This window comes from Myotis nattereri (genome assembly GCF_964212035.1).
Source record: "Myotis nattereri genome assembly, chromosome: 1".
Taxonomy (NCBI): domain Eukaryota; kingdom Metazoa; phylum Chordata; class Mammalia; order Chiroptera; family Vespertilionidae; genus Myotis; species Myotis nattereri.
The window spans coordinates 42,231,949-42,248,907 of record NC_138075.1 but is presented as its reverse complement, the minus strand read 5'-3'; the positions used below and the strand labels follow the sequence as shown (position 1 = coordinate 42,248,907).

The following is a 16,959-nucleotide window of genomic DNA, read 5'->3' as shown; positions in this document are numbered from 1 at the left end:
AGAATAGGGACCATGAACCCCAAATACCCAGAGAGATCAGAAGGTGATATATGAGGCAGAGTGGTCCTGAGACGTTAGAAAGTAGTGCTCTTTAAAGTAGTGAACTGTACCCACGAGGGCATGCCCTGCCCAAAGGCCCTAGGCACTCCCTGCTGCCAGCAAATGGAGCCAAATCTAACCTTTAAAAAAACTTCCTGATTTAAAAAAGGGCAGCAAAAAAGTTCAATTTCTAAACATTGCGCAGGCCAAGTAAAACAGCCACGTTCGGCATCTAGGGCGACAGTCTGCCATCCCTGCCCTATCGATGTCCTTGCTTCTGGAAGGCAGGGGCCAAGTTCCAGCCATAAGCCAGTGCCGCAGTCCCTCCTCATGGTAACAGCAAGCGGCAGTGATCTCACTCTGTATCTATGAAATGAGGAATAACTAAACCTAAAATTGCTTTCCGTTGTAAAATTCTAGGATTCCAAATCGTATGTTGATGAGATCACCTTGAACTCTCAGCTCCTCTGTGGTAAGTACAAGCTATACTCAATATGCAATCCTTTCCTCAGCCTCCGATGAGAGGAAAATAAAGAAATGGGCAGCTTCTTGCACTAGGTTCTGGAAACTCCACCACAAAAGATGCAACTGCCCGCAAGTGGCTGCAGTTTATTCCAAGAGTTGTTCTTAGATAAACAATCCATGCTTGTGCAAGTATTTCTTGGCAAAAACAACCTAAGGTTGTACATACTGCACTGGTTTATAATTTAGGAGGATGCATTTCATTTTATGACTCAACAGCCACCACTGAAAAATAAATCACTGAAAAGGTAGTCAAACGGCATGTAATGGTCACATGCACAAGGAAGAAGGGAAAAAATACTCCGCAAGCCAGGCTGCTTGGAAGCTTTGATGATAAATCTTTTTATGGTTTAGGAAATGCTACTTATCCCTGAGCAAACGGACAGCAAGGCTTCAAATATTAATATAATCAAATATTCCCAAAGCTACAACTGAGCCCTAACCTCTCTAAGTCCCTCCAACCCTTATTTCCAGCTCTTTGAAAGACATATCTTGGAATTATTTATATTCTTATGTTTCAAAACTATTCCTGTGCCCAGTCCTGCCTGTACTCCTCTTAAATGTTCAGAAAATGCAAAGCTCACAATTTTACCAAACAAGAGTTTTGGGCGCTCCTTCAAACTCTCCTGTGTATCTTCAAAACCACCAAACTACCCTTTTCCATTTCTTCATGACTAGAATATTATCATGGCCCCTACGGTCTCCTAACCAGGTGCTCTCTTTACTCCAATACACCCACCAAAAGACGCTCAGACCACCCTCAGCAAGTCAGTTTTTCCTACATGTTAGTCTGCTGCAGCACCCAGGCTGGTATTGGGATCGCTCCAAAAACCTAACCTCATCAGCCTGGCCTTCAAATTATTTCCCCAACTCAAATCTGCCTGCTTACTCCTTCCTCTACACCTTCCCCACACTCACACTCATGAATGCCACGTCTGCAAAGATAGGGTGCTCCCCAAAATGTAGACACACACTTCGAATAATTATAAAGGCAGTGTTTATTAAAATACATTTCACTTTCAAAACTGAGCTACTGGCTGTTAAAGTATGTATACATTTTGGGGGTACACCCTGTATATCTGACATCATGGCTGTACTGAGCTAGTATCTGACTATAATATTATAGTATGGAGTAAAGTGAGGGGTGCAGAGTACGGGCTCAGTTAAGTGTCAGCTATTGTCTGTTTTTCTTTTCTACAACACAGCATGAGCTCCTCAAGGACAGAATCGTCGTGGCTGACTTCCCAGAAAAAAAGAGAAGGAAGTCTCCTTAACATACTGCAGGAAGCCAAAACATGGCTGTTCCCAGGCGGGGGCCAGCTGAGCTTTTATCCTGATTACTATTCACGAATAAATATGTGATGCCTGGCTCACCTCTCCATCGACATTCTGCAAACCATACTGCTCACAGATGGAGACCAGCTTCTTTCGGTTCAGGTGACCATCACGGGTAATCCCCAAATCTTCACAAACCTCCTGCAGCTTCTCTTCTATCCAGTCTTGGGGAGGGGCAGACCCACTTTGGGAGGCATTCAAATCATCTGGGTTCCAAAATCTTAGCTGGCCTGAAATAAAAGCATACATTGTGTTATCTCCAAGGGGATTACAAAGGAAGAAACCTATCCTCAAAGAAAAAAAATGTGCTTTTTTTGAAAATAAAAAATGATAGAAAAGGCTATGAATGCTGATTCCATTTTAATTCTGAGGTTCAAATGCAATGGAACCACTGGTTCTCGGGCTGCCCCTAGGGCAGTGGTCGGCAAACTGCGGCTCGCGAGCCACATGTGGCTCTTTGGCCCCTTGAATGTGGCCACGAAGTTTGAATCACACTGTATGTGGGCGCTTACATGTGGTATTTTGTGGAAGAGCCACACTCAGGGGCCGCAGTTTGCCAACCACTGGCCTAGGGCAATCAGGCATTTTTTTGTTTTGTTCACTGGCAGTCATACCCGTGGAAGAAGTAGCTCTCGTGCGGCCAGGCCTAGGGTCTAGTCCTGTGTCAGTACAACGGAAAACATGTATAGCCTCAGGCTTTGTGACAGCGGGAGAGAAGGCTGGGTGAGAGGCATTCCATGGAGCTTTATCCACCCTGCCTCGACTAGGGCTCCCTTATCATCTTCATTATCTCCACTCTCGTCTGGTCTAAGCACTAGAGAGTCTAGTCTGGCACTGCTTTTACTGAGAAGAAAGTAATTTTGTGATAATTATCATTAAAAAATCATATCTCAAGATTAGTTTGTTCCAAAATCTTTACACCTATAAATATTTTGACTGGCAAAACAGTCCAACTCCAAAGAATAAAAGGTTGTGAGCTGCAAATTATTAATTATCTATATATTAAGGATAACTTCTATGTAAAGACTTAAGGATAAAACTACTTATTTAAATATAAAAATTTATTTTCTATTAAAAGTTCTCACTTCTAGTTACATTTTCGACTTACCCATTTATTAGAGAGAGTCTTTAAAGTCATTACTTAAACATGAGATAATCACTGGCACAATTTTGTGTGCCTGGAAGAACTTGGCGGGTTGAGAAGAGCATGTAGTGTTATTTATCGAAGAGATTAAGCCCATTACTGCTGTATGTTTCCAGGCTGGAGACCTAGAGAACACGCTGTAATTGCACTTAAGTACAGATACCCTACCTGCCAGGGTGGGCTGTGCAGCCAGCTGAGGTTCTGTCAGCTGGGTCACAGTGCCATCTGCTGGCCAGAAGTGTTTTGATTTTTTTTAAAAAAAATTGAATTTATTGGGGTGACATTGTGCTTAATAAAACCATACATGTTTCAAGTGATGTTTCTTAAATACATCTAAAACTTGTCAAGAGATAGGTCATTATTTAATTCAGGACTGTTCACAGATTAATTTTGAAGTTATCGATATAAGAGAGTAATTAACCGTAGTGAAATTCTATATCTTAGTTCTCCTATCTTGCATGATGTTAAAAGTTAGTATTTTAGAACTATAAGCTGTCAATTGGGAATGAATTTTCGCTGCTGCTGTTCTTAAGGTTACTTCTCAGCTGGCCTCCAGCATGCAAGGCTGTTAGAAGAAGGCCAGGAGATGCAGGAAGGGGGGTGTGGAGAATGCCTGTGAGCGGCAGCCCGTCCTTCCCTGACACACACTCAGCTCCTACCTTCTGCTTCGTACTCCTCGCTGGGTTGCGTCTTCCAGTGCTAGAGAAGGCAAGAGAAGAAGATCAGTGCCCCTGAAAGCGTCATCTGCATGAGTCACATGACCCAGGACCCCCTAGTGCAGTGATGGCGAACCTTTTGAGCTCGGCGTGTCAGCATTTTGAAAAACCCTAACTTAACTCTGGTGCCGTGTCACATATAGAAATTTTTTGATCTTTGCAACCACAGTAAAACAAAGACTTTTATTTTTGATATTTATTTTATATATTTAAATGGCATTTAACAAAGAAAACTCAACCAAAAAAATGAGTTCGCGTGTCACCTCTGACACGCGTGTCATAGGTTCGCCATCACTGCTCTAGTGCTTTCTCCTCAACCAGCCTCCCAAGAAACACCACACAGCCTTCTGCAGCGTTTCACCAAGGACTGCCTTTCACGATTGCGAAGTCGCTTATTCCACAGCACAATCTGCCACAACCAGTAAAACCACGCCAGAGAAATACTCAGATCCCACCCACCAATGAGGGGTTGAATGCACGCACGGATGAATGTGTTCCTCAACAGATGTGTACTGGGTGCCAGGGATTTTGCTCCATTTTTGGAATACAACTTTGAAGAGGATGAACATATTTCTTGCCTCGAGAAATTTACATGCTAGTGCAGACATGCAGGCAAAACAAAACAAAAACCAAAAAAATCAAACCAGGAAGTACAATACGGTAGTATGTTAAGTGCTATGATGGGCAAGTTCAAGATGCTATGAGGGTGCATGGGATCCTTCAGACTTGGGAGGTCTGGGGAGACTTCCTAAAGAATCAATTATCTAAACCAGGGGTCCTCAAACTTTTTAAACAGGGGGCCAGTTCACTGTCCCTCAGACCGTTGGAGGGCCGGACTATAGTTCAAAAAAAAAACTAGTCGGCTGCTAAGCAACAGGCAGCGGCACCGAAACACCCGGCGGGCCGGATAAATGTTTTCGGCGGGCTGCATGTGGCCCGCGGGCCGTAGTTTGAGGACCCCTGTAAACTGAGACCTGAAGGATGAGCAGGAGACAGCCAAGTGAAAAGTAAGGAGCAGTTACTGTTTGCTGAAGCATGGAGGCAGGAATGAGCCTCGGGTGTTTGTGGCACAGTAAGAGGGTACAGATGCAACCCCAAAAAAGGTAGGCTAGAAAGGTCCAATATACATTGCCAGTAACTTACACTAAAAGCAGTGACATTGATCTGCCCCGGGCCATTTTACCCCCTTAGCATATGCTGTCACTACTACTGGGTCTTTTCCACGTCACAGCATAGAGTTGTGGCTTGTGTTGGTGCACAACGGCACTTGGCCAAGGACACAAGTCAGAACCCCAATCCGGGCGTTGCTCCACTGGCCAACACGGCACAGGTCTGCTCCAACCAGGGCAACGAGTAGGTCCGCAGTGGCCTTGGCCTCGCCAGTGAGCTGCCTAATCACTGCCTTTGGGAGGTTCTACCACCATCGCAGGAAAACTCACTGAGGAAAAAAAAGGTGCAATCCGCTCCCCGCCTCCCCCTTCAAAACCTGGCTGCTGTCTCAGCAAAGAGCCAACTTTAGGAATGAAGCTGCTTTTGACATGTTCCCAAGCCCCCTCTCTGTGCTGGCTGATTTCTTAGAATCCTGAAATAAACTCAACCGGAAAAAGAGCCTCGTTACTCCTGTCTCCAGAGCTTGGATTGCTCATGGCAGGCAGTGTGCGACCTACGATTCTTAGATTACAGGTTGACTTTCAGTAGCTGTTCAAGTTGATATGAGTAAGCACACCGACTTTGTTCCTCTCGACACTCAGCCCTCTCCTCTTAGCTGAAGGACAGCCATCCTCCAACAGGGCGTCACAGTTCCATGCTTTACTTAGAAACATACTGAAGATAACACCAATTCAGAGAGTTCCCCAAATTTTCCCCAAATTCTGAACTGAACCCACACACTGACAATGCTGAGATGGATTATTCCTGGCATACAGAAAAGACATCCAAAGGCAGTAACTCAAAATATGTAAGTCACGACAACTCATTCAGGTTACAACTGGAACTCACTGATACACATGGTATCGGTGGAAACTGAATTAGGGTGCAATGTGATTTCTGCTTGTTTGTTTGATTACAATTTTACCAGCTCACATTTCCACATGAAGACATCTCCAGCCTGGCGGATGTCCATCGTGGTGGGTGTGGGGAGGGAGCAGTAGAGTAAATAGTTCTCCATAGATTTTCTGATATTATTTTTTTGGCAGAACTCAACTGTTTGTATATTAAAAGTTTTAAATCAATAAAGTCCTATTAATAAAAGCACCCTGCCTGTCTGTCCTTCCCTATTTATTTCCTCATCCAACAGAGCAAATTATTTATTTACTAGAGGCCCGTTGTATGAAATTTGTACATGGGTAGGGTCCTGAGGCCTGGTCAGCAATTAGGGCCAATTTGGGCCTTCTGGCTGCTGGCCAGGGCCTTCCTTCTGGCTGCCAGCCGGGCGTTCTTTCATTCTGCGCCACCCCCTGGTGGTCAGCGCACATCAAAGCAAGCAATCGGTCTCCGGGTTGAACTTCCATGGGGACAATTTGCATATTAGGCTTCTACATATATATTTATTTTTTCAGAGCAAATGATTTAAATTCTCATACTACTTGGGCACTCCAAATGGGAAAACTCATTCAGCATTGTAAGTTGGACACACCCAAAAATAAAATCTATTAATTTCACCTAAGTAAAAATGTGTTTCTATGGTCTAAGAATCATTTGATTAAAATAAAACCTAACAACTCACAAGCAGGGGATGGTTTTAAACAGCACAAACTGACAGGAGAAATGGCAAATGAATATCACTACGTATGAGTAATAAAAGGAGCTCCACTGGGATACAGCTGGAAAAATGCAAACACACTTTCAAAAAACCCTTGGTAACAATCCCTAAAGCAACAAGGTGTGTATCTTGCTACATAAAAGTTTATTGTTTACCTTTGCTCACTTCTCAATGCATTTTAAAACAGTGAGCAATTAGTTCAGAGAAGAGGCCACACTATTCTGTCTCCAACATCTCCCGAGGCTATGGGACTGGGGGCCTGTATCTGATGCAATCCCCAGGGTGGTTCTTCCCTGCACCTTCTTTTTCCGACTCTCACCCTTAACTAAGAGATCGAGTTGTGAGGGTTACTGCATGGACGTAGGAGCTGGACTGCCAGGCTCTGAATCCTCGTTTACCTACCGGGTTGGGTTTGGACAAGTCTCTTATCCTTTCACCTCAGTTTCCCGTCTATAAAATGGGAATAAAGTAGGACATATTTCACAGAGCTGGGTAAAATGCTTAGAATTGTTCCCGGTACATAATAAGCACTATATAAAGTCTTATTTTTATTGGACATGTGTTTATGTAATATCGAATGTATGTTTGCAATTTTTTTCATTACATTTAAACTTAAAGCATTAATTTGGGTGGCCCTGGGGAGGTATCATTATTCGTATCAATTTGTAAGAAAAATGCCAAGTCTCCAGTAAATATGCACAGAATACAAACAGACAATTTGCATAAGAGGCACCACAATTAAACAAAGGCCAAAAGCAGCATTCTTAAGATAGCCTAACCCAGTGGCATCAGGTACAGCGCAACCTCCTAAACCCCAGGGAAAGGTTCATTTCCACAGCAATCAAAGAAGTAGAAATGAAACCCAAGGAATCATTTTGTTCCCATTGAATTAGAAACGTAAGATGGGACTCCTATTACCATCAAGACCATAATTTAAAATAGGCCTGTTTATATGTTACTGGTAGCAGTGTACATGGATATTACCCTTTTAGTAAAGCAAATGACTTAATGTATCAAAATCCATAAAAATATTCATACTCTTTGACTCAATAATTTCATATGGTAATAAAACCAAAAGAAGAATAAAAACATAGACATAAATATATACATTTAGCATTTTTTTTTTTTTTTGGTAAGAGCACAATATTGAAAACAATTTAAATATTCAACATTGGGGCATAAAAGTATAATGATCTATCATAACAGTCATTAAAAGAATAATCATAAAACCATGGAGGAGCATGGAAAAATGTCTTATGAAATGTTACGTGAAAGACCATAACAAAAATGCTATCTACACCATGATTACCGCTGGCAAAAACATTTATACAATTAGACAAAGACGGGAAGGAAATAGAGACAATGAAGAGGATACATTTGCTTGACGGACTACAAGAAACAATCTTATTTCCTTTACTGTTATAAATGTTGTTTATGCAACATAAATAGGTACAACTTCACTATTCCTTCAAATTCTCACTGCATTTCCTGTGACATGGGGTGGGAGAAAAGGACAGTCCGCTCCCTGTGGTATTTACAATGCAGTACCTGTGGTGTCCTCTAGCGCCGTGGCCCATGACGGAGAGAGACGCGTGGTGGGAGGCCAGGTGCTGGTCAGGAGGGTAAACCCTGCTGGAGCCAGTGCTGCCTCAGTGTACAGAGGCCTACCTTGGGGGCTGTGGCCATGGCCATCCACAAGAGGCATTCTTAAGCTAGCCTAACCCAATGGCCTAGGAACAGCAAAACTTCTAAACCCCAGGCAGCACCAACAGCTTAAATGGCTTCACACAAACTCTTAGGGCCAGGGGTGGCAGTGTAAGGGATAACTTGTTTTAAAATCTCTAGGGGTGCCCTAGGGGTTTGGCTCAGTGGACAGAGCGTCTGTTTGTGGACTGAAGGGTCCCAGGTTTGATTCTGGTCAAGGGCATGTACCTTGGTTGCGGGCACATCCCCAGTAGGGAGTGTGCAGGAGGCAGCTGAGCAATGTTTCTAACTCTCTATCCCTCTCCCTTCCTCTCTGTAAAAAATCAATAAAATATATTTAAAACAATAAATAAAATCTCTAGGGGTAACAACTTTCCAAGCATCCCTCCCCTGGCCCTGTGTGAGAAACATAGGTCCAGCGAGGAGCAGCCCTGCTAGGGAGAAGCAAGCTTATGCCAAGGGCTACATTTTCGTTCCAAGACCACCTCACCTGGAGAGTTTGCCGTCCCGATAAAGAGGGAGGTAAGCACATGGCGGCTGATCGTTTATTAAATTGCAATGGGGGGCTGCAGGGAGGAGGGGAGATTCAATTCATTCACAGCTCATTTATTTTCATTCTCACTGCCTGGGGCCAGCAGTTCCAATTAAAAAGTGGGGGAGGGGGGGGAGGCAGGTTAAAAGGTTGGGGGATTAGATCATTGGGCTATTGGAACAGCACCAATAAGAGGAGGCATCATTCCGGAACAAGGTCGTTTAATTGCTGATGGTTTACCCAGGCTGTGCAAGCCTGAGACACAGACCAGCCGGGGGCACTGGAAGGAAGATAATCACAAAAATCTCAGGAAAAATGGGGAGAACGGGGAGAGACAATTGCTGGGATGCGTTTCCAGTACTAATTCACACACAAAAGGATTTTAGGTTTCTTCCCTTAGAATTTCATGTAGCCCCTCGCTAGAGAAAGAACAGATATTAATACATTAAAAATAATAACTCTGAGGGATTCACTCCCAACTCCAGAGGCAAAACGGTGGGATGCGTGAGCACTGGGGGTTGCTGAGAGACTGTCCCCTGGCTTGCTGTTCTGTGTGGCCCCCCGCCCCCCCCCCCCCGTACCTCCCTTCCTCTGCAAAGGGGGAGCACACAGCTAATGCGGACACGGCGCTAGGAAATGTGAGCTCTTGTTATTGCAGCCAGAACAGTGATGTGGTGAAGGGTTTGGCCTCCACAGCCAGACTCCCCGAGTTCAATTTCAGTACAGACTCCCCGAGTTCAATTTCAGTTCAGTTCTACGAGGGGCTGGCGGAGCAGCCCTGGGCAGGCTGCCTAACGCCCAACGCGCCTCCGTCTCCTCGTGGGTAAGTGAACAGCAGTGCCTACCTACGAGGTGTGCCAACACTTGGAGAGCACCTAAAACAGTGCCTGGTACAAATGAGTGTAAGTGTCTGTTAAGTAAATAAATATTGTAACGACCATTCCTACCACATACCTGGGTGTTCAAACTAGGCCAGCGATGGCGAACCTTTGGAACTCGGCGTGTCAGCATTTTGAAAAACCCTAACTTAACTCTGGTGCCGTGTCACATATAGAAATTTTTTGATATTTGCAACCATAGTAAAACAAAGGCTGACATTTTTGATATTTATTTTATATATTTAAATGCCATTTAACAAAGAAAAATCAACCCAAAAAATGAGTTCGCGTGTCACCTCTGACACGCGTGTCATAGGTTCGCCATCACTGGGCTAGGCCAAAGGCAGAGGACAGAAACAGCAGACAGACCCATGTCAGCTTTAAGAAGCAGCATAGAAGAGACCTGTAGACATGACAGCTTTGAAAGTTTCGATGAAGCAATCAACTTTTGATTCAGCTTAGGAGCGGGGCCTCCCCAGGGCCCGCCCCATGTGGGACAGTGTCCCCTGGGTGGCCACAGCTGGCAGGGGCTGCTGGCGCTTCCACATTATACCATGCCAAGCGGCTGGCCCAGAGCCCCATTGAGAGCGGACAGAGGGGAGAGGGTCAGAGGTTGCCTGGCCCCAAAGGCAGCCCCCCCCCCCCCGCCTCAGGCAGACAAAGGGAGCCCCGCACGGCCTCGTGGGCTGTGCACCTCCTGTCACGCTGGCCATTGTGGCCGCTCCCTACAGCTGGATGAGGCCGCCCGCACACATGGGCCACGCAGGCAGCACTGCTTTCAGGAATGCTTTCTTCGGAGGGACACCTGCTTGGCCGGACTGCGGAGCAGATGGCCCGAGCCTCTTGGATCCCGGGCTTCTAGCACCGAGGCCAGGCCAGCATCTGCAGCCTGTGAGCCTGGCACGGCCCTGCCCACAATAGCCCAGTCACAGCCCCCACCAACCATCTGCTCCAGGGCAGACCTTGTGCCCCGCAGAATGTCTGGCTAATTAAAGCGATTATGGGGGCACACACGGGCTATTCTTTCCCAGCAGAGGTTGCTGAGCTGATCTCCACAGCTTTGAGCAGTTTTTTTTGTTGTTGTTGTTTTGTTTTTTTGTTTTGGAAAGGGGAAAGCCCAGCAAGCCCAGGAAAAGGAGGAAGGAAATTTACTAGAATAACAAAGCTTCCCGAACAAACTGAGCCGTAGGGCCTATTTTACAAGAGTAGCTGAGCAAAGGGAGTCTCTGGGAAAATAAAACACACACAAAAATTGGTTTAGGAGGGTGCTTATGATTAAAACGGCAGGACTTTTAAAAACATGGCATCTATGGCATTTATGCCCTAACTATTTATAAATTCACACTGAGGGCCAGGTACTGGAAACTTAGTGAGCCAGCAGGACTGGCTACTGCTTCTGCCGCCACACACTTCCTGGGACTTTGGTTCGCTCCCGCTGTCTCACCTGTGAAGGCAAAGTGGTCAGCGGAGACCCTGACAGCCCAGTTCCTCATCTCTGCTCAGAACCAGGGACAAGTAGCTCAGTGGCAGGGCTGTCACTTCTAGAATGCAAATCAGTGCCTTTATCTTTTAAAGCAAGGAAACGTTACAAATCAGTGCTGAGGAGAATGGGAATCAATGTACTATTTTTAAATGCACGCATATTTAGATGCCAACGAGCCTTCGGTGCTGCCAGTGTGGAGAAATGTTCAATGTAAAAGAGTTTTATTCTTAACGACTCTCCTACCAAAGCTGGAAAGTGGTTTTGATTCATGGGATTTTAAAGTCCTTAAAGGAAAGGGATTTTTTTTTTTTTTTAAATACATCTGCTCATGGAATCTTGCCCATCAGAGTTGTTCTTGACTGACAGTGTGAATACTGCTTTGCCATTTGGAAAACCCTTAATGGTGTGTAACTGGAAAATGTTACTATTATCATTAAAGTCACCTTGTTGATTTTTGATTGGTTGTCTGTGTTAGTCAGAAAGTAACTATGAGAAACCGTTGACCTGGAAGGCAGACACGAGGTGGGGGCTGACTCCAGAGGAACTCCCTGTGGGGTCAAGTCAGGAAGACTTTCCAGATCAGCAAAGCTTGAAAGCCTCCACGCCCTGTTAGCGCTGTAGGGGCTTCTTTACATCACTTTCTAGTGATCGACAATTGCCTCTTGGATGAGTGTCTCTTTTCTGGGAATAGCCAGATGATCTAATCAGACTTAAATATAAAGGGAAACACTGAATTTCCATGAATAAAAAATGTATCCTGGTGATGTCACACCGTTTGATGGAAATAAATGACAACAGTATTGAAACTGCTTACAGAATGTCTAAGTAAAAGGCTAGACCAAAAATGGCAGGGAATGTTAAGGCCCGGCTGGTGAGGCTCAGTGGATTAAGCATCACCCCATGGACCAAGAGGTCCCAGCATGGAGTCCTGGTCAGGGCACATGTCCTGGTTGTGGGCTTGATCCCCAGCAGGGGGCGTGCAGGAGGCAGTCGGTGGATGTGTCTCTCTCGTTGGTGTGCTTCTCTCTCCCTCTCCCTTTCTATCTAAAAATCAATAAAAACACATTTTTAAAAACACTGAAAGAGAACGTAAAAAAATGTTATGGAAGTAATGGGAAAACAGTTGCATTTCAACTACAAAATCTATTAGCAGAACTTCTCTCGGGTATTAAGATGTTTGTTCCAGAATTAAATATTTACTCTATACAATGTAAATGAATAATTCATAAAGTTTAACTGCAAAGTTATGCATATATGAAAGCGAACATAAGGGGAATGTAAGTCAGTTTCACATGTCTTAAGTTTGATTTTATGTAGAGTAGTAAAATCAGCTTTTAAAAAAAAAAGTTTTTAAACCACCATTGTCTCCGATCCTCCTAACCCCAGTCACAACACAAAGACTTAATTTGCTTGTCCATTCTTGGGCAAATGAAGCAATTGGCTTTAACTTTTCTCCCAGGTCCTCACTTAAACTGCGGGGTTTTGGCTTACACTAGTATTGTCTACAGCTGAAAAAATAATTGTCTAAAGCCTCTTGCTCTTGATAAGAATCTTACTAGACCTGATTTATTCCTGTGGAGGAAAACAGTTAACAAGGTGTCCCCTGTTTTCAACCAGGGCAGAAAGCAAAGTGGCCCTGCCCCAATTGTATTAATTGAACAACCTTTCCTACCAGGGCTGAGTGATACAGAACAGAATGGAGGATTAGTTTGTTTTGTCTGCCCCCTTACCACCTACCCTTAGAAGAGGCAGGAACATAAAACTCAAGGTCAGTTCAGTAGCCACTGCATATATGCATATAAAAGGGGGGCGCGGGGGGACATATTCTTTAGAACCTAAAAACTCACTCCTGTTTCCTAATGAAGTGAAGCAAGAATGATGACAACCAAAACCTTCTCACTAATCACACCTTACGTTGGCATCAAGAATGTGCCCTTTGTTCCTGCGGAATAATTCAGAATAGAATGTCCCATTGAATTGCCTCGAGTGAAAATGACCCCATGAAAAGAGAAAAAAATCACCACTTTCCTTTCAATACCACCCAGAACGAGAGGTCAGACTCCCAAGGGATCCACCTGCCAGATAAATGCACTGAACTGGAAGGTGGAGGCCAGTTTCAGCCTGAGGTGGAGCCTACCTGTCCCATGTGAATTGGTACATTTTGCCCCAGGGCTTCCAAATGAAGTTCTGTAACACACGTTTCAGTGCTGGAAATTTAGCAGATAACAGTGGTCTTTCTCTACGCAATGGCTTTTAAGGCCTTGTAAGCTACACTCGGTAGGGGAGGCATGCTTAGTAGCTAGGTTACATACTTCCTGTTTCAGCAGGAAAGAATCAAATTGCCTAAATAAAGCTGGGGGAGGGGCAGGGTAGGATGAAGACGATAAAATGTTTACAGTTTGTTAGACAAATGTGAACTGAGAAAAAAGTGGCATATAATCAACACCACCTCCTACAAGATTTACTCTCGTATATTCTATTCAGAGTCAGGGCCACGTGGTGAGCATCTGTCACTCCAGACTAACCACGCAGGTCCTCACCCATGGCTCCGGATCACAACGGGGCACCACAAACAGCCACGGGAGGAGTTCCACGTCGCTGTAACTGAGGGAGCCTGGAGCTTCACATGGGACTCACATGAAAATAAATGTATATAAAAATAAAATCCATCTTAGCACCACTCTCACTTGCCTGCGTGACCATGTTTTCTTGGGTGGGAGGGGAAGGGTGGAGTGACAGGTAGACGCAGAGAAGCCTGACTACTGAGAATTACCTGGAGTGTCTGTTACAGGCATGGTGGGAGAAGGCCTTCTGAGGAAAGATGCAGAAAAAGATTCTGAACCCCTAACCAGGAGCCTTGGAACAAACTGTCAATCTTTAGCAACTCCCCTATTGCGGAATAACCCTAGAGAGAAGGGGGGGTATTGTTTTATCCCTTCAGCTGACTGTTTGCTCCCATATCCCCCCAGGATGAGTTCCTAGAAGGAAGCGAGCCGACACGAGGACAGCTTTTACAGGTGCCTGTGACACCGTTCCTTTCCACTGTCCACCCCTACCCAGTCCTCAGATAAATAAAATAATTACTTGATTCACCCTAGAGCTAAAATTAGTCTCTTGGGTAGCTATAGCCAGAACCACCCCCCCCCCCGCCCCGCATTTAACTCTGACAGCAGGTACGGATCCTTTAGTCTTCATCAAAAAGCTCCACAGTCGCTCTAGGCATGTCTGAGAGCAGGAGAAACTGCAGCCCAAAGGCAGCCCCGAGTCCCACTGGCCCCTGAGCCAGAATCCGGAGTCAAAGGAAATGCACGATCAAAACGAGAAGCACGTCTCCAGCTCTCCGCCTGACTGCTTCTCAGGAAATAGTCCCGTTGGGGAGACCCAGCACGCCCCTCCCTCGGTGTTGCCCGGTGGCACTGAGAGGAAGTGTGAGCCGCTGATAAAAAACACAACCGAGGAATAAATTCCTAACACCCAAGGGCAGGAGAGCAAAGGGACTCAAGCAACCAGAAGGGAGAAAAGAAGTCAACAGTACAATAAAGAACTCCTGACAGATTCTGAGCTCTTTATAAATTAAGAATAAATAAATCCCACAGGTCACTGAGAATTGGTGCCTCTCCAGCGTCCCCATCGGGGGCTACCCTAGATAGGAAAGATGACCCAGCACTCCGAGAAGACCCGAGCAGCTTCTGCAGAAGGGACGAGGGTATTTCTCACACAGGCCCATGCTGCCCGGAGGGTGGACTTCTGTTGGCCAAGCTGAGGCTACTAGGACAATGGGCCAGGAACCAGGACTGCTATCCAGGCCCAGAAGTGTGCAGAAGACAGACACACTGGTGACACTGCCAGCAGGATGCAGGTATCCGTGGCTGTGACCTACGACCATGGGTACAGCACGAAGCTGGGGCTGGCCTGTCTCACTGCCAACAGGAACATCCAAAATGTCACATGGGACGCTCTCATTTTTTAAAGCGATTAATTGATCTGAAAACTGACAAGTTCCATTCAGCTCCCCAAACACTTCATTTTTAAGCAAGAAAGCAGCTCGATGAGCTTCGGATTGAGTCCACATTCCCGAATTTAAAAAGACAGGGTGAGAGGTGGTAACTGGAACTCCTGGAGGCTTTCTGGGGAGGATATAACAGACCATCAAAGTCCAGGCAAAAGAAGTCCTCGGGAAGCAGACAATGAGAGAAATGACCCCTCCAGACCTCTGTTAGCTATTCGGTTGTGGTGGGTAGTTGGACACCAAAGCTTCTATATTTAGCATCAAAAGGTCATACCTGCCCTGGCCAGCATTCTCAGTGGTTAGAGCCTCGGCCCGAGCACCAAAGGGTCTCGGGTTCCATTCCCAGCCAAGGCCACGTATCTCGGTTTCAGGTTTGATCTGGCCCCCGGTAGAGATGTGTGCAGGAGGCAACCGATCAATGTCTGTCTATCAGTCTGCCTCTCTCTCTCTCTCCCTCTCTTCCCCCTCCCTTCCAATCTTTTGCCCAGACTCAGGCCTCAACTCTTATCTTTATTTAGACATGAAACCAGACTCTCACTTTTTAAACAATAAATCTCACTGGAAGTCAGTAGATAAGATAAAACAAGGCTGTAAGAAATATACTGCCAGCAACAAAATCAGCTCTGCCCGAGAACTTTTTGGGTATCCCCAGGTGGTAACCAGAAACTATCTTATTAAAAACTAAGTAATCAGCCCGGCTGGTGTGGCTCAGTGGTTGAGCATCGACCAGGAATCAAGAGGTTGCTTGTTCAATTCCCAGTCAGGCAGGGCACATGCTTTAGTTGCGGGCTCGATCCCCAGTAGGCAGCCAATCAATGACTTCCTCTCTCATCAATGTTTCTCTCTCTTTCTCTCTCTCTCTAAAAATCAATAAAAATATTTTTTTTAAAAAAAACTAAGCAATCATTTCATTTCTTAACACCAAATACTAATGCCTCCGGTACTCAAAATAGCTGGAAATGGAGATGCCAGTCTTAAAAGTGTTCTCCAAATAACAAAAGCTTACCTCCTAAAGTGCTGAGACATGTTTTAACCATGTTTCCACAGAGAGGTGTCTCAGGCACATGCCACAGGACTCGGGGTTACTAAACAGACTTTGTGTAATAAAATGATGCCCTTTCTGACAGCAAGATAAATATTACCAACACTGTAAAAAATGAAGCATGCAAATTACTGGCCTCCCTGAAACTGTATATGCAACATGTTGGTGCATGTGAATGAATGTGTTTCATTAGGGGACAGGCCCTATCTACATTCTCAATGGGACGCAGGAAAGGGTCTGAAACCCACTGAACCAAGACAGGCAGTAGCCGCTGCCTCAGGCCGACTGGCCCCCAGGGCTGTGATGTTCCAGGCGGCGTTGTCCTTCTGGCTTCTCACTGCCTTCTCTGTGTTCATCTGTCACTTCTCACCCACACGACGCTGACACCATGTTTGTGGTTTCTCGCCCTCTTCTCTAGCTACCTTTCTTCCGTTCTGGCTCACATTTTTGACACTGCTCCTTCACTTGTGGGGTGAGATCAGGTATTGTTTGTTTTTAAAAAAATGGTGCAAGCTTCTGATTGGCAGACTTAGTCACGTGTCATCTAAACTGCAGTACTTGTGGCCGGTTTCATTTCTGCTCAGGACTTGGGCTCTTTCGTTACTTTGGGTTTGCAAGTATTCCGGAAAGTTGAGGGTGCTCTATGTCTGACTGCTGGGGAAATTAACGGAGCAAGCTTCCTGTAAGTCGTAGTAAGCTGCACATGGACGTTAGACAGAAATGCACACACACACACACACACAGTCAACCCACAATCTACAGACATTTGGTCTCTTTTCTAGTTTATATTAGTA

General features: G+C 45.3%; 1 protein-coding gene across 1 annotated transcript in view; it reads right to left on the bottom strand.

Annotated features, from left to right (window-relative positions):
• NIN (ninein) overlaps positions 1–16,959 on the bottom strand; it is a 101,248-nt gene that overhangs the window by 45,770 nt on the left and 38,519 nt on the right. The window contains exons 7-8 of the mRNA XM_081110252.1: positions 3,700–3,739; positions 1,936–2,126 (exon numbers count right to left, since the gene is read on the bottom strand). Of these exons, the coding sequence (XP_080966378.1) occupies positions 1,936–2,126; positions 3,700–3,739 (231 nt within the window). The remainder of the gene's footprint in view (positions 1–1,935; positions 2,127–3,699; positions 3,740–16,959) is intronic.